At 41.3% G+C, this 18,406-nt stretch overlaps 1 protein-coding gene across 2 annotated transcripts; it reads left to right on the plus strand.

Annotated features, from left to right (window-relative positions):
• The first annotated feature begins 6,723 nt into the window (after positions 1–6,723).
• Positions 6,724–16,502, plus strand: BCL2A1 (BCL2 related protein A1). Of its 2 annotated transcripts, XM_033189241.1 has the most exons (3): positions 6,828–7,460; position 7,794; positions 10,472–10,545. In XM_033189241.1, exons 1-3 carry the CDS (start codon positions 7,041–7,043, stop codon positions 10,528–10,530), a joined length of 480 nt encoding a protein of 159 aa, XP_033045132.1. In that variant the 5' UTR covers positions 6,828–7,040; the 3' UTR covers positions 10,531–10,545. The 2 variants fall into 2 exon arrangements, with proteins under 2 accessions (XP_033045131.1, XP_033045132.1); XM_033189240.1 differs by lacking the exons at position 7,794; positions 10,472–10,545 and adding an exon at positions 16,220–16,502 and having other exon boundaries at positions 6,724–7,460.
• The last annotated feature ends 1,904 nt before the right edge of the window (positions 16,503–18,406 follow it).

Consider the following 18,406-nt stretch of genomic DNA (forward strand, 5'->3'; position numbering starts at 1 on the left):
GATTTCCTGGAAATTCATCTCCCCAGATAGAAACCAAGCTCCAACTGAATGAAGCCTTGTCACACTGGGCCTCTGGCTTTTCTTGATGGGCTGGGGGACTTTCCCTCATTGTGTTCTCTGACCATCAAGACTTGGCCCCATGGGACCAAGGGGGATGACTGGAAGACATGCAGGTGGCTTCTTGTGCATATTTTCCCGCTCCCCTTTGTGTTATGATTGTGTCACTACTGAAGATCGTTCTCCCCTACAGATAATTTGCTCTGGTCGGGGCCTTGGAATAGGGAAGTAGCCATGATAAGCTTCGAGAAGCTAAAGAGTACAGTAGGGGTGGGAGTTCCCCTGAGTCACCTCCTCTGAAGCAGCCAAAAGCCCAGCCAACTTTGGAGAAAGGAGAAGTTGACCTCAGGAGTTCTTTCTGAGGTTACAAACCTTGTCTTGTAGCTTGCATTCCTCTGGCCACTCATCAGCCAGGGTGGCTTCAGGTTTCTTCCCTCTTATTCCCCATCAAGACTTACCTGGCTAGGGTGTCAGCCCATGGCTTCTATTCCCTGGTCAGAGGAGAGCCAATCCCCAGCTGTTTGAATCATTCCTGCTAAACCCCAGATATTCTGGAGCAGAAACCAATAATTCCTAATGAGTCCCGCCCAAAGTTCAGGTTAATGAGCAAAATAAATTATTACTGTTTTAAGCCACTAAGTTCTGAGAACTTAGTTTGTTACCAAAGCAATGTATAACTGGAACATATGTATATAAATGTGGCAATTTATGTAGGCACAATGAATATTCATGAGGTTGTAGTTCACATATTTGTATATAAGAATCACAAGAATGAAGTCCAAAGCACCTTACAAATAGAGGAAATTGTTAATTACTAAGATGGTTCATATTCTTCTTATTGTTATTCTCATGACAAACACAAGTAGTTTCCTCAGTCCTAGCCAGGACTTCACGCTTCTTCAGTAAGAACTTCTGGACAAAATAAGCACAGAGAGAACCTTGGTCGGGCCATAGGTCCTTATTATTATAATAATTATTATTTCTTGTTTGTTTGTTTTTTGAGATGGAGTCCTGCTCTTGTCATCCGGGCTGCAGTGGCACGAACTCAGCTTACTGCAAGCTCCGCCTCCTGGGTTCAAGTGATTCTCCTCCCTCAGCCTCCCAAGTAGCTGGGATTACAGGCATGTGCCTCTACTGCCAGGCTAATTTTTGCATTTTTAGTAGAAATGGGGGTTTCACCATGTTGGCCAGAATGGTCTTGATTTCCTGACCTCGTGATTCGCCTGCCTTAGCCTCCCAAAGTGCTGGGATTACAGGTGTGAGCCACCGCGCCCGGCTAGGTACTTGTTAAGTGTGAACAGGTTTCGCCAATTATCTTCCATCATCACCCTCTCGCCAACTGGCTGCCCTTTCCACCTATGATAGAAGAGTGTTACACATGTGCATTTTCCAGAACCTCCCAGTTGTGAGGCTGCAAACCTGGCTCCAGGGCCTGAGCAAGGGTTCCAGGGAGGGTCTCTGCATTTGGGGCCACTGCAGTGACCTACTTTAATTATTCCCTTATGCATTTCCTTTGCCTATAATACGGCATAGATTCTCCTGGACTGAAAATCCTTTGAAGGCAAGAATTTTTATCTTCAGCGCCTAACATGGTCCCTGTTGCATAGTAGCAGTTTAGTGTATGTTTATGGGATAACTGGATACACACACGGTTTCCAGACAATATGCCTTCTGATTGACTCATTCAGAATGTACTTGGGGTGGACCCCTAATTTCATACAAAATTCCATGCATTGACAGAGCAGCTCAGAGGATGGGGAACCATGAGCTGGTCTTTATGAACCTGGACACTAGACTCTGGTGAATGCAGACTCAGATTGTAGTGGCACTGAGGAAAGATATCCCCCATGTCTTCACACTTGGTCCATGGTCAGCTACTTGCCTCTCCACTCCACCCCACACCAGTCCTTTTGCATTTCATATAAAAGAAAGAAAGAATGTTCCTTTTTTTGGAAAGAACTTTGTCCTTCTCTCTCCCACCTATCCTTGAAAAGTGATAATTTGGAAACTCCCCAAAAGAAATTAAAGCAGGCCATGATATGTAAGACTTTTTATTTTTTATTTTTATTTATTTATTTTTTGAAATGGGGTTTCACTCTTGTCGCACAGGCTGGAATGCAGTGGTATAATCTTGGTTTACTGCAACCTCCACCTTTGGGTTCAAGCGATTCTTCCTCCTCAGCCTCCTGAGTAGCTGGGATTACAGTTACCCACCACCATGCCTGGCTAACTTTTGTAGTTTTAGTAGAGATGGGGTTTCACCATGTTGGTCAGGCTGGTCTCAAACTCCTCACCTCAGGTGATTCACCTGCCTCGGCTTCCCAAAGTGCTGGGATTGCCAGGTGTGAGCCACTGCGCCTGGCCCACAGTATGTAAGAATTTTTAAAGCAACTCCTTTTTGTATACAGAAGATTAAAAATATAAAGCCCTAGGCTGGGCATGGTGGCTCTTGCCCGTAATCCCAGCATTTTGGGAGGCTGAGGCGGGCAGATCACTTGAGGTCAGCAGTTTGAGACCAGTCTGGCCAACATGGTGAAACCTCATCTCTACTAAAACTACAAAAATTAGCCAGGCGTGATCTCAGGCACCTGTAATCCCAGCTACTTGGGAGGCTGAGGCAGGAGAATCACTTGAACCCGAGAGACAGAGATTGCCATGAGCCTAGATTGTGCCATTGCACTCCAGCCTGGGCAACAAGAGCAAAACTCCATCTCAAAAAAACAAAAACAAGGGTCTATCTTTTTTCTGTCTCCACCCATTGCCCAAGCCAGGACCCAGTGAAGGAAGGTAGTTGATCTTTGTTGAATAAATGAAATGCCTAGCTAATTATTATTTTTTAAAATTTTTTCTTTTTATTTGAGACAGAGTCTCGCTCTGTTGCCCAGGCTGGACTATAGTGGTGCAATCTCAGTTCACTGCAGCCTCCACCTCCTGAGTTCAAATGATTGTCCTGCCTTAGCCTCCCAAGGAGCTGGGACTGCAGGGGTATGCCACCACGCCCAGCTAATTTTTGTATTTTTAGTAGAGACGGGGTTTCACCATGTTGGCCAGGATGGTCTCGATCTCTTGACCTCGTGATCCACCCGCCTTGGCCTCCCAAAGTGCTGGGATTACAGGCATGAGCCACCTTGCCTGGCCTTGTACTTTTTTTTTTTTTTTTTTTAATAATTAGAGATGGAGTTTCACCATGTTAGCCAGACTGGTCTCAAACTTCGGACCTCAAGTGATCCACTTGCCTCGGCCTCCCAAAGTGCTGGGATTACAGGCATAAGCCACCACACATAGCCAAAGATGCTTGATTGCAATTTTAAAACCACATGCTTCTATTATTATTATTATTTTGAGGGGACAGGATCTCACTCTGTTGCCCAGACTGGAGTGCAGTGGCACAATCTCGGCTCATCGCAACCTCCACCTCCCGGGTTCAAGTGATTCTCCTGTCTCAGCCTCCCAAGTAGCTGGGATTACAGGCATGTGCCTCTACTGCCAGACTAATTTTTGTATTTTTAGTAAAGACGGGCTTTTGCCATGTTGGCCAGGATGGTCTTGAACTCCTGACCTCAAATGATCCACCTGCCTTGGCCTCCCAAAGGCGTGAGCCAGCGCGTCTGGCTGCTGCTGTTATTTTTGAAGAAATGTTCACCACCAAGGGAATGTAATGGGGGAGAGAAAACTCAATCTTCCCATCCTTTCCCTGGTTCTTACGATGCTCAAAGATGATTTAAGGAGGGAAAGCAGCCTGCTCTTGGCTTTGTGCTCCTGTGGGCCAACGGGCACAGTCTAGGAGGCATGGGAGAACTTTCCCAGGGGAATTCCTGGAGAAGTGGCTTGACCACATATCTGTATGCTCCTTTGTGCTCTACAGGTCCTGTATCAGTCTGGGTACTCCAAGAAAATGTCACGAGGGGATTAAATGTCTAACAGATTTAATTGGTAAATGATTGTGGTAAATACCTGTGAGGGAAAAAAGGGAGGGAGGCAGAAGAGACTACAGAGCTGTCAGACTACAATTCAGGACTGACCTCTGCGAAGGAGAGAAGGAGGCAGATGGGGTAGGGAAGTCTTCCATGACAGTACAGTCAAAGGTAGTTTCAGCAAAGCCCATGGGGAGTCATTGAACCAAAGTTACCTATCAAAGGAAGTTGACTTGCAGGAACCGGTCTTAAGGTTCCTGCTTTGCTCAGTCGTTGTCTGGGAACAGCCTATAGGATATGTGGCCTCAGTGCAAAGCTGTGGTAGATTCAAAGCACTGCGGCTGGGGCCCTTAGTCAATTAAACCACTGCAGTAGGTCTGAAAGGTGCATTTTCATGGCTGCCACTCTATTAACGAGCATTCTAAGCAACACCTCTCCTTTCCTCCTTCACCCTATGGTGATAGTTCAGAAATGCAAGTTTTATATGAATCATTTTTCCTATTTGCAGCTGGTCACAGACAGGATAAAAGACTCAAAGTCACTCCATATGTGGATGAAAAAAAAAGTGAATTCAATTTCTCCAGCGACCATGAATTGTCTCCTTTTTCGTCCACCCACTACAAATCTTTTCTCAGATTTGCTGTCATAGCTAAATAAAATGAGATTTGCATTTCACTTATGAAGTTATACCCTTGCTAGGTAAAGAGATGACTGGGAGGCCAAATTCCTCATTAGTCCACAAAAGAACAATGGGGAACTAGCTTTGATTAGGCACCTACGTTTTACCAGGCATGGTGATAGAGACTTTACACAGGTCATCCCTTTGAGCTTCACCTCAGCCCTCTGAGGTCAACATGTATTGCCTCATTTTACAAATTAAGCACAGACCCAGGGTACATACTCAGGAAAGAAAGAGAGATTTGACTGGGACTGAGTCCCGGCACTCTGACTGTAAGTCCAGTGCTCTTTCTGGTCCCGAAATTTCTAATCCACACATTGGATAGTTTACCTGAGTTAAAAATGTGAATTAAGTCAGGCTTAAAGTAGAATTTTGTTTTCTATCGGAAATCCTAGAGCAGGTGGTAGGTGAAGACCAAAGAAGATATTTTCTTTTTCTTTTCTTTCTTTTTTTTTTTTTGGAGATGGAGTCTCGCGCTGTCACCCAGGCTGGAGTGCCGTGGTGCAATCTCGGCTCACTGCAAGCTCGGCCTCTTGGGTTCAAATGATTCTCCTGCCTCAGCCTCCCAAGTAGCTAGGACTACAGGCGCCCACCACCACGCTCATCTAATTTTTTGTATTTTAGTAGAGACGGGGTTTCATCGTGTTAGCCAGGATGGTCTCGATTTCCTGACCTGGTGATTTGCTTGCCTCGGCCTCCCAAAGTGCTGGGATTACAGGCGTGAGCCACGGTGCCTGGCCCAAAGAGGGTATTTTCTTTCTTTCTTTTTTTTTTTTTTTTTTGAGACGGAGTCTCGCTCTGTCGCCCGGGCTGGAGTGCAGTGGCCGGATCTCAGCTCACTGCAAGCTCCGCCTCCCGGGTTTACGCCATTCTCCTGCCTCAGCCTCCCGAGTAGCTGGGACTACAGGTGCCCGCCACCATATTTGGCTAGTTTTTTGTGTATTTTTTAGTACAGACGGGGTTTCACTGGGTTAGCCAGAATGGTCTCGATCTCCTGAAAAGAGGGTATTTTCTTCTTCCCTCTCTGTATCATCCTTACTCAATTACAGATGATCAAGGGCAGTACTGCCAGAGTCACCTCGAGAGGCTCTGTTCTCTGCCACCCAGACTGTTCTGTAGTCTCCGTTCCAAATTGTCTTTACTCCGGTTTACTCCGTGGATGGCATTTAAGACTTTTCTTAAATTTGAAATTCACAAAACCATTTTAAAGTAAACAATTCAGTGGCATTTAGTACCTTCGCAGTGTTGTGCAACTTCCACCTCTATCTAGTTGCAAAACATTTTCTTTTCTTTTTTTTTTGGAGACAGAGTCTTGCTCTGTTGCCCAGACTGGAGTGCAGTGGCATGATCTTGGCTCACTGCAACCTCTGTCTCCCGGGTTCAAGCAATTCTCCTTCCTCAGCCTCCCGAGTAGTTGGGATTACAGGCACATGCTGCCCGCCGGCTAAATTTTTGTGTTTTGGTAGAGACGGGTATTTACCATGTTGCCCAGGCTGGTCTCAAACTCCTGAGCTCAGGCAATCCACCTGCCTTGTCCTCCCAAAGTGCTAGGATTACAGGCGTAAGCCAACGGGCCCGGCCTTGCAAAACATTTTCATCACACAAAAGAAAACCTTCTACCCATTAAGCAGTTACTCCTCCCTCTCCTCAGTCCCGGGCAACCATCAATTTGCTTTCTATTTCTATGGATTTAACTATTCTGGATATTTCATAGAAATAGAATCACATAATGTATGACCTTTTCTGTTTGGCTTCTTTCTATTAGCCTAATGTTTTTGAGGTTCATTCCTGTTGAAGCATGTATCAGTTCTTCATTCCTTTTTTTGAATGAATAATGTTCCATAATTTATTTATCCATTCATCTGTTGATGAATATTTGAGTTGTGCCCAGCTCTTGGCTATTGTGAATAGTGCTGCTATGTACATTCGTATGTAAGTATTTGAGTATCTGTTGGTTGTATACCTATGAATGGAACTGCTGGATATTCTGATAATTCTGTATTTAACGTTTTGAGAAACTGCCAACCTTTTCACAGGGGTTGCGCCATTTCGCATTCCTACCAGCAGTCTACAAGGATTCTAATTTCTCCACATCCTGCATTTAAGACTTGTAAAGCTGAATTAATCACAGGATGAGGAAGTGGCCCCTCTGAAACATTTTCCTCTTTCACATTTTAAACTTTCTCTTTCATACACGACACGAAACACAGCCTACGCACGAAAGTGACTAGGAGGAAGGCTATTATAAAGTGATGCAAACAGAAATTCCACCAACCTCCACGTATCATCATGTGTCATAACTCAGCCAAGCTCAGTGAGCATTCTCGTCACATTGCCTCAACAGCTTCAAGGTGAGCCAGCTCAAGACTTTGCTCTCCACCAGGCAGAAGATGACAGACTGTGAATTTGGATATATTTACAGGCTAGCTCAGGACTATTTGCAGTACGTCCTGCAGATACCACAACCTGGATCGGGTCCAAGCAAAACGTCCAGAGTGCTACAAAAGGTTGCATTCTCAGTCCAGAAAGAAGTGGAAAAGAATCTGAAGCCATGCTTGGACAATGTTAATGTTGCATCCATAGACACTGCCAGAACACTATTCAATCAAGTGATGGAAAAGGAGTTTGAAGATGGCATCATTAACTGGGGAAGAATTGTAACCATATTTGCATTTGAAGGTATTCTCATCAAGAAACTTCTACGACAGCGAATTGCCCCGGATGTGGATACTTATAAGGAGATTTCGTATTTCGTTGCTGAGTTCATAATGAATAACACAGGAGAATGGATAAGGCAAAACGGAGGCTGGGTATGTGTGATGGAAAAAATTCTTCATTGTTCTTTACTGTGAAATAGAAATTGAGAATTTTCTTGCTAATTAAAACAACAACAAAACACTTACCTAAGAATACTAGTTTCCTTGGGTGGTTTGTTTTAATTTTTAAAATAATATACTTTCTTGCTTATTTCCGATGAATCCTTGAACTTGAACTTTATAGTTGGAAAGCACTTGTGTTTCCAGTTTTTATTCCTAACAGTATAAATTACAGTAGTGAAGTTTGGGGACTAACAAAGCACCTCTCTCATGCAGCTTCACAGTCAGCTGTGTACATACTCTAATCTAGTACTTAGCTTTTGCTAGGGTTGTCATGACAGTACAGACAGTACAGAAATTTCTACAATCAGTACAGAAAGAGTTGCTATTAGATGCTGTTATTTTTAGGTATTTATGAGGTTGCAAAAGACAGGTGTAAATTTTTGTAAGTTCATTGCTTACAAATTGATGTTTTTCACTTTACTAATACATAACAAATTGTAACATATTAATGTATAGCAAATTATATATAATGTATAACAAATTATTACTAATAATAACAAATTCTGGGCTGTTAAAGTTTGTTGATTAAAACATAATGTACAGTATCACCAGCAAGAAACTTTATTCAAGAATTTTCAAATAAAAATTCACTTTATTATCCAGTGCCTCAAAAAGCCAAGACTGTGTAGGGGCCTGTGTTGAAACTCATGTTGGTAAAAAGCCTGACACAGCTGGATGTATATGCTTTCCTTTATATCCCAATATACTTAATGATTATTTTTTTAAAGCATGTAAGTGTTCATGAATCCTCTCTCCAACCCCTAATTCCTGGCCTTCACCTCTCCCAAGAGGTAACCACTGTTATCAATTATTTTGCATGTAAAACATGCCTACTATATATATCCATAGAAAATAAACAATACTTCTTTGTAAAAAATTTTTTGTAAAAAAATTTTATGTAAAATGTGTATGCTTATGTATATGTTTTACATAATGTATATGTTATACCATATAACACATACTTTTTTTACATATATACATAAATTTTTTATATATACATATAAATTTTGTGTATATATTTTTACATGTGTATATGTAAAAATAGTACATGGTACTAATTCTGCCACTTATTTTTTATCCAGAGTTATTTAAAATAGTATTATTAAGAATGCTGTGTATATTCTGTTGTATGTAAATGCTGTAGAGTGTCTGGCCATTTGTAGCTGATAGCTGTTTAGGTTATTTCGAGTTTGCTATCACACACAATGCTTCATTGAATATCATTTTACATATATCTTCCCTTGTGCGTGTGTGTAGTTTTCCAGGGTGGATGTTGGGTTGTAGACGCTGGGTCATGGTGGCGTACACTTTTTAATTTACTAGGTCCTTGCCTTCCAGAGTGGCTCCACCAAGTTCCACTCCCATCAGCAGCTTCTTAGAGTATCCCGCAATCCCCCTACCCCAGCTGACTAACATTAGGTTGTTGCAATTCGTCATAATTTCCTTAATTTTTTGGGCTAAAAATATAGAGTTTATCTTGTTTCAATTCTCATTTTCTTGATTTCTAGTAAGGCTAAATTTTTTTTACATTTTGAGCATCTTTTTGTATATTAACTGATCATTTGTAAATGCAGGCAATTGTCAGTTTACACCCTTTGCCCATTTTCCTTTTATTTTGTCTTTTTCTTATTGATTTGTAGGAATTCTTTGAATATTCTGGATACAAATTATTATTATTATTATTTAAATTTTTTGAGACAGTTTTCGTTCTTGTTGCCCAGGCTGGAGTGCAATGGTGTGATCTCAGCTCACTGCAACCTCTGCCTCCTGGTTTCAAGCAATTCTCCTGCCTCAGCCTCCCAAGTAGCTGGGATTACAGGTGTGCACCACCACACCCAGCTAATTTTGTATTTTTAGTAGAGACGGGGTTTCACCATGTTGGTCAGGCTGGTCTCAAACTCCTGACCTCAGGTGATCCTCCCACTTTGGCCTCCCAAAGTTGTGGGATTACAGGTGTGAGCCACGCACCCAGCCAAATTATTTTTATATATGTGGCTGATGTATTTTAGTTTGCTGATTATCCTTTAAAGCTAACGACGTCTTTGGTCATTATAAACCTTTAAAAGTTTGTTGCGATCAAATTTATTGATCTTTTACTTGATGCCTTTTTCGTTTTGTTTAAGGCCTTCCTGCATGATAGAGCTTACTGCAGCTACTCCCCTTTCTCAGTCACCTTCTTCCTGGAACTTAGTTCTTTCTAATTCAGCCTGACTGAGGCTGGGCGAAGCACGTGAAATGTTTTATCATGTTTTCTTCTGGCTGTGGGAGGAGGTTCTATTTGAGGACTGGTGGAAATTTCAGCAGCACTGTGTAGATTTCAGGTGAAGGCAAACGTTCTCTAGCACAGAGGACCACAGATGAGCCTGCAGAGAAATACTCTACTAGTTTGCAGTAGGTTTGTGGGTTTGGATTGTACTCCCAATGCCTAGCTTAGTACTTGGAACACACAGACAGTGAATAAATGTTACTTAAAAATTTAACTTCTCCACAATAAATTTTGTGAGCTCCTGGAACTCACTGTTAGCAAGAGGTGTGGAATTGTCTCTGAGAATTTCTAGCAGTACCCTCATCTTTCGAGGATGGTACAGATGTAAACTTGAGTGTGGTGGGATGAACCTCTCCCGAGTGTAGATACAAATACACACATTGCCTGCACATGCGCACATTCAGCCTTTCTAAAGTTTCCAAGCTCTTTTTTTTTTTTTTTTTAAAAAGCACCTGAATAGTTCAGGTTGTAGACATGACATACTCTTGAAGATGTCACTTCAAAGCAATCTCCGTGCTGCTTTCCCACCTCAGATGAGACATTGATTCTGTCAATGATAGGCAGTGCTTTTTTGATTCAGTGCAAACTGGCATGGAAAACTGTTATCTTCTTTTCAAAGTGATGTTGACAAATCTGCTCAAATGAATGAATTTACTCTTGAATGATTCATTTCAAGGGAAATGGCACAATCACATGCCTATGCTAGTAGAGTCAGTGGCCCACAGGAAGAAGTAAGGGTAGAGGAGGCACTTACAACTTTATCAAGATGTGCGCACCAGCCTCTCACTTCTACCCACCTGAAAAAACTCAAGAAGTCATAAAACATACAATCTGTAATTTAATTAAATGTTAAAATTGCCCAGAGACTTTATGAAAACTTTTAATCAAGAATGTGGTATGTGCCAGGTGCGGTGGCTCACGCCTGTAATCCCAGCACTTTGGGAGGCTGAGGTGGGTGGATTACCTGAGGTCAGGAGTTCAAGAGCAGCCTGGTTAAGATGGTAAAGGCCTGTCTCTACTAAAAATACAAAATTAGCAGGGTGTGGTGGCGGGCGTCTATAATCCCAGCTACTTGGGAGGCTGAGGCAGGAGAATCACTTGAACCTGGGAGGCGGAGGTTGCAGTGAGCCGGGATTGTGCCACTCCAGCCTGGGCAACAGAGTGACTCCATCTCAAAAAAAAAAAAAGAAAAGAAAAAGCAGTATGTGAGCACAGCATAGATGTTTAGACAGACCTGGCTTCACTTCTGGGCTCGAGTGCTTACTACCTGTGTGAATTGTACAAGTTGCTTAACTTCCCTGTCTTGTTTCCTCATCTGTAAAAACAGGAAAATATTGCAACCTATGTCCTGGGACTGGTATAAGGATCAAATTAGTCAATATATGCAAAGCACTTGAAACAGTTGCTGAAAATGAGTACTCAATACAAGTTTACCGCTGTTGTTTACCATATAAAACAGATCCTCTAATGGGAAGAAACAAGACTGGTCTATCAGTAATGGGACTCATAATCTCTTTCGTTATTCTTTCTCCTTTTTATCAGTTGTCTTTCCTGCCTTCCTGCCTTCCTACCTGCCTGCCTGCCTGCCTGCCTTCTTTTTTGGTGGCTTCTCATCTCTCTTTTTCTCCTCTTCCACATTTACCATGATTTCCTCCTGTCCCCTCTCCTAATTTGAAGTGCTGAGAAAGGATGTGCTCTCACAAGATCTGATAGGAGAGCTAGTGCCATTTGGCTGCCTTCAGCATTCATGAGGAAAGGATGGTTCTTAAAAACCATTAGAATGATCCTGAGATGAAACTCATGTCTCTTCCCTTGGGATCACCCTTCCTTTCGAACCAGGTGGCTCTTTTTTTTTTTTTTTAGACAGAGTCTCGCTCTGTCGCCCAGGCTGGAGTGCAGTGGCGCGATCTTGGCTCACTGCAAGCTCCACCTCCCAGGTTCACGCCATTCTCCTGCCTCAGCCTCCCCAGTCGCTGAGACTACGAGCGCCCGCCACCACGCCCAGCTAATTTTTTGTATTTTTAGTAGAGAGGAGGTTTCACAGTGTTAGCCAGGATGGTCTCGATCTCCTGACCTTGTGATCCGCCCACCTCGGCCTCCCAAAGTGCTGGGATTACAGGTGTGAGCCACCGCGCCCGGCCATGGTGGCTCTTCTTACTTCCTCCCCCTTCAATGAAGCATTATCCTCTGCATATGCCGGGGGAGTAGAAAGAATGCTTGGCACTCAGCTCCACATGGGAGAAATCATGTCTACTTAATGCATCACTGTGTACCTCATGCCTAGAATAGGGCCTATTGCATAGATGGTAACAACAAATATTTGCTGATGGAATGATTCAGTGAAACAACACTGAAACTGGAGATTTGAACTCTGGTTTTCTCACTCACTAGAGGTATAAACTTGGGTAAGTTACTGAGGTACTCTGAGACTCAGATTCCTTATATAATGTATATAATAATATGATATGACATATGATTTATTATATATAATATTTAATGAAAACGCTCTTACCTACCTTTAAAGGAAAGCTAAACGATTATAAAACACTTTTTGTAAAACAGTGCTTTCCAAGCTGTCAAATACTATGCAACGATGAGGGTTATGTGGGAAATTCCAGGAAGTTTAGATAGGTTATTCTTTGCTTTTCTGAAAGTAGGATATACAGTCAGAGTTGGTGCTTTCCCAGTAACCACCATTTTAAAGCTTGGGTCATACCATTAGGCCAAGAGGTTTCTCTTTTCTTTGTTATCCTTACTTCTTCCCTTTGCTCAGGCCTCTGTTCCAAGGTTGCCTCCTCAGAGAAGTCTTCCTTGATCACCCCAACTGAGAAAGTACTACTGCCACTCTCTGTCTCCCTACCCAACTTTATTGCCTTCATAATAGTTTTCATGACTGGATATCCCATTGCATATTTGTTTGCTTATCTGTTTATTGTCTGTGTCTGCCATGAGAATATAAGCATACTGAGGGCAGGGATCCTGTATGCTTTCTTCACCACTGTGTTTCCAGTGCTTTAACTGGTACTGGCATGTGGCCAATGCTCAATGAATATTTCCTGAATGAATAAATGAATAAATAATATTTAGAGAAATGGGAACAACATAATGGTATTTGTCTGTATCCTTTTTTTTTTTGAAACAGGGTCTTGCTCTGTCACCCAGGCTGGAGTGCAGTGGCACGATCTTGGCTCACTACAGCCTCAACCTCCAGGGTTCAAGCCATCCTCACATCTCAGCCTCCCAAAGTGCTAGGATTACAGGCTTGAGCCACTGCACCCGGCTGCCTCTATCTTTAAAAATTCTGAGGTTCTGATTTTCTTTGGACTATTGATACAGCATATTATTTTATGCTTTGGTTGTCTTGTAACCAAAGTAGCTGAATTTAACAAACTATCACCATTTCCAGAAATAATAAGGCCGAAACAATTCTTATTTACTACTACATTACTGATAAGATACTGAATCCTTATTCGTATATTTATCTTTACATAATGGTTTTAAGATACAAATAGCATCATTAAACAAAATATGTTTGAAAATAACCTTTTTGAAAGGAAGAAAAGTCACTCCCATCACCGTAACATATCCACATGCAGACACTGTATGCAACTGTAATTAGGGCGTACAAGAGTTCTTTCGTGTGACATATAAATATTTTCAACACTGTCTCACATATTCCATGTGAACATTAGGTATTAATTTCTAATATCTACAGAATATTTCATTAATTTGTCATATCATAATTTACTTAACCAATTCCCAATTGTTAGACAGTTTTTGTTTTGAGTTTTCCCCTTTTAGATATAATGCTTCAGTACTGAAGCATGGGTATGCTTTTCTGGTGCCCCCTACCCTCCAATATTTTAGAAGACTGCCTCATGATAAATTTCTAACAATGGAACGACTGGTTCATAAGATATGTATATAATTACAATACTCTAGCATATTGGAAAACATATTTTCTTTCCAAAAGCATTATATCAATGGAACAATGTCACAACAAACTTAACAACGTGGGTGGTACTATTAATCATTTTGAGGGTTTGATAGGCATAAAGTAACAAAGCGAATTTAATAGGTCTAAAAAACAATAAGACTGTGTTGAAAGTACATTTCTTTAACTGCTATTAGTGTTTTTACCATACACTTGTTAATGATTTATATTTCTCTCTTTAATGGTCTTTCCCTTTTAGACTATTAAGGGCCTGAGGATTTTCCGTTACATTTGAATGAACTCTTTCATGCTATATGTAAATATTTTCCTAGTCTATTGTTCTTTTAATTTTAATTTTTCAATGTTAAAAAAAATTTTAGGCCGGGCACAGTGGCTCATGCCTATAATCCCAGCACTTTGGGGGCTGAGGTGGGTGGATCACGAGGTCAAGAGATCAAGACCATCCTGGCCAACATGGTGAAAAACCTGATTCCTACTAAAAATACAAAAATTAGCTGGGCGTAGTGGCGTGTGCCTGTAGTCCTAGCTACTTGGGAGGCTAAGGCAGAAGAATCACTTGAACCCAGGAGGCGGAGGTTGCAGCGAGCTGAGATCGCGCCACTGCACTCCAGCCTGGGTGACAGAACAAGACTTTGACTCAAAAAATAATAATAATAAATAAATTTTAATCTTCATCTGGCTGAATTCATTAGTTTTTTCTTTGTTCACTGTCCTTTCTTTAGACATTGATGTATATAACATGATATGTTATGACTGCTCAATGATAATAGACAATGATCATTGTCATAATAAAAATCATGCTGGGCACAGTGGCTCACACCTGTAATCTCAGCACTTTGTGAGGCCGAGGTGACTGGATCATGAGGTCAGGAGTTTGAGACCAGCCTGGTCAACATAGTGAAACCCTGTCTCTACTAAAAATACAATAATTAACCAGGCATGGTGGCATGCGTCTGTAGTCCCAGCTATTCAGGAGGCTGAGGCAGGAGAATTGCTTGAACCCGGGAGGCGGAGACTGAGGTGTGCCGAGATCACACCACTGCACTCCAGCCTGGGCAACAGAGCCAGATTCCATCTCAAAAAAAAGAAAAAAAAAAAAAATCATTTCAGAGGGCCTCATTATACTTGCGAAACATGGGGTTTATGAAAATTCTAGGAAGGAGAGTAACGAAGTGGATACCTCTTGAGAGTGTATGGGAAACTATGAGTATGTACTGGCAGGAGGGAAAGAGGAAGAGAGAGGGACAGTTTCCTTCCTCTATCAAGGCATGACAGCATGTCTCACAGCACGATGCACACTTAACACGTAGGCAAAAAATGGCTTTCTTAGGAAATCTTTCAAATGGAAAATCCCCCTGGCTGGTGGTATTCATCTGCTCTGCCAATGATGCTCATAAAATGATTCCAAGGCACCGCAGAGCTCTCGAATCTCTCCCAACTATCAAAGAGTTATGCTTGGTTTCCGTTTCAATATTAAGTTACACTATGCTCTGAGCTACTTGCAGGTATTTGTAACCCCAGGTTCTGAAACCTGTAAGATGGAGACGTGAATGTTTGCCAGATGATCATTTGAAAAAATTATTTTACCAATTTTCTAATTATTTTGGCACTTGTTTGGAAATGTATGGAGTGGAAAGAAGTAGGGTGTTTGCATTCTAATCCAGGTTCAGGCACCAAGGGGTTGGCTCATCTTAGATAACTTATTTTTTTTCTGGGCCTCGATTTTCTCATTGGTTAAAATAAAGGAGGGCTTCAGGCTAGATTATCTCAGAGGTAATTTTCAGTGAGGATTCTTTGATTACAGACTGTAAATTAACTAAATAAAATGTCCAGTTAGTTGGGTTACCGTATATTTTTAAAACTATGTCTGATCACAAAGAGAGTAGATTATAAAAGAAACCATCAACCTTTTCATAGCTTCAAAGGTATTGGTTTAATTTGGATTTACTGTGAGTTCTCATGATTTTCAATACAATGCAGTTTACAGTATAATAGAATTCATATTACAAATATAAATGCATTGAAATAAATGTTGGACAATTGAACAAGAAAAAAAAATAGGCTTTTCTATCCTCTAGAGCTGTGCTTGCTATCCACTATGGTAGTGAAATGTGGCTAGTCTGAACTAAGATATGCCGTAAGTACTAAATACTCATTGGATTTTGAAGATTTGTTATGAGAAAAGAATATCTCATTAATGATTTTATACTGATTACATATTAAAATAACACTAAATGTATCTTATAAGTTAGTTTTACCTATTTTTTTACTTTTTAAAATATGGCTACAAAAAAATTAAAATTACAGATATAGGTCACACTGTATTTCTGTTAGATGATGCTGCTTAAGAGGGGTAGAAGGAGTAGAAGATTAACTATTTGCACTATTTAAATGAAAATATTTTTGCTTTTTATTACAGCATACTTAATCTACAATGATTTTTAAAATGTTAAATTTATTCTCTCATAGGAAAATGGCTTTGTAAAGAAGTTTGAACCTAAATCTGGCTGGATGACTTTTCTAGAAGTTACAGGAAAGATCTGTGAAATGCTATCTCTCCTGAAGCAATACTGTTGACCAGAAAGGACACTCCATATTGTGAAACCGGCCTAATTTTCTTAACTCTCATCAAAACGATTGTCAACACATACTTCTAGTTTTAAACAAACAGCTGTGATGATGTAACCTGACTTTCCATAATTATGGAAATTTTTTCCCCATTTAATGAATAAATTGTATGTATTTTTCTCTATATGCCATTTTGTCTTAATTTCTTGGGTCTGCCTGGAAATTCAGCTGAAGGGTAAAGCTCAACACAGGAGACAGGCAATGAATTATGGGATGACAACCAGGAAGGCAGTGTGTTTTCTGCCCCCCGGTAGACTCTTTCAGGGGTGCCCATTACCCAAAAGTCCTTCTCTCTGTCACTAGGCTAGACTGCAGACTAGACTGAGAAGCAGACTCAGGCTAGAAGCAGACTCAGGTCGGCTTCCCTCTTCTTCCTTCCTTCCTTCTTTCCCATGCTTTCTGCAGTTTCCAGTGCCCCTGGCTGCTTAGAGTTTCCACTGATGCCTCCTCCCCAGCCTTCTTTCTCTGGCTTGCCATTTGGGGTTGATGGATATGGCAACCCGATATGCAAAATACTTGGAGATATTGTGACCAAAGAAAATTAGGTAAATGATTCAATGTGGAGCTAGTGTTAAAAAAAAATTTTTTTTTTTTTTGTAAAAATGAACGGATTAGAAAATTACGTAGTTTGTTAGACCTTGTGTTCTAATTTTTAGGTCAGCAAATCTGATTGCAATATGGAAGCTATACCTTGTTCTAGACCTTCCTGGTCTTCCCTTCCTTTTTTTTTTGTTTTCTTTTTCGAGATGAGTCTCACTCTGTCGCCCAGGCTGGATGGAGTGCAGTGGTGCCATCTCGGCTCACTGCAAGCTCCGCCTCCGGGTTCTAGCCATTCTCCTGCTTCAGCCTCCCAAGTAACTGGGACTACAGGCACCCACCACCACGCCTGGCTAATTTTTTGTATTTTTAGTAGAGACGGGGTTTTACCGTGTTAGCCAGGATGGTCTTGATCTCCTGACTTCGTGATCTGCCCACCTTGGCCTCCCAAAGTGCTGGGACTGCAGGCATGAGCCTCTGTGCCCGGCCCCACTGCAGTTACTTTTTTAGCAATGTGACACTGGGAAATCAGTGACTATTTCTGATTTGGTCTGTGACCTGGTCTTTTAAACTGTGCCTTGCTGTGTGTTTTATTAATTTAATTTTAAAAAAGGTTTTTATGGCCGGCACAGTGGCTCAGGCCTGTAGTCCCAGCACTTTGGGAGGCCGAGGTGGGTGGATCACCTGAGTTCAGGAGTTCAAGACCAGCCTGGCCAACATAGTGAAACCCCGTCTCTACTAAAAATACAAAAATTAGCCATGCCGTGGTTGGGGACACCTGTAATCCCAGCTACTCTGGAGGCCGAGGCACGAGAATCGCTTGAATCCGGGAGGCAGAGGCTGCAGTGAGCCGAGATTGCACCATTGTGCTCCAGGCTGGGTGGCAAGAGCGAAACTCAGTCTCAAAAAACAAACAAACAAAAACGGTTTTTATAAACCTCAACTCTTCACGTGGCACAGAAAAATTAAATGGAAACAGATCACAGGCCTAAATTTATGTGAAAACTATACAACGTCTAGAAGAAAATGTAAGAGAAAATCTTTAGAACTTTGGTGTAGGCAGACTTCTTAGGCAGAACACACAAAGCTAGAGCCAGAAAAGAAAATATTGATAATTTGAAAATTTTAAAATGTTTAATTTTTACTCTTAAAAAGACATTTCAAGAACTCAAACAGAAGGTATTTGAATTATACTTCAATAAAGCTATTACAAAAAAGCTCTCAAAAAGGCAAACCACATAATGTAGTACAGAGACAATCTGTACTACACTAATATCTGATAAAGGACTTGTGATATGTGATACTCTTACAATTCTGTAACAAGATCATCATCAACCTAATACTAAGCATGGGTAAAAGATTTGAACAGATACTTCACAAAAGCAGATACACAAATGGCCAGTAGACATGGAAAAGATGTTCAGCACCATTAGTTATCAGAGAAATGCATTTAAAACCACAGCAAGAGATCACTACACATTCTCCAGAACA

The sequence above is a fragment of the Trachypithecus francoisi genome, unplaced genomic scaffold (assembly GCF_009764315.1).
Source record: "Trachypithecus francoisi isolate TF-2019V2 unplaced genomic scaffold, Tfra_2.0 Lachesis_group3, whole genome shotgun sequence".
NCBI classification, from domain to species: Eukaryota; Metazoa; Chordata; class Mammalia; order Primates; family Cercopithecidae; genus Trachypithecus; species Trachypithecus francoisi.

What these genes read in the sequence shown, in the direction of transcription:
- BCL2A1 (XM_033189240.1), top strand. Translation starts at nt 7,041, where the DNA reads ATGACAGACTGTGAATTTGGATATATTTACAGGCTAGCTCAGGACTAT. An exon ending in TAAGGCAAAACGGAGGCTGG is followed by an intron (nt 7,461 to 16,219) that starts GTATGTGTGATG and finishes ATTCTCTCATAG; the next exon opens with GAAAATGGCTTTGTAAAGAA.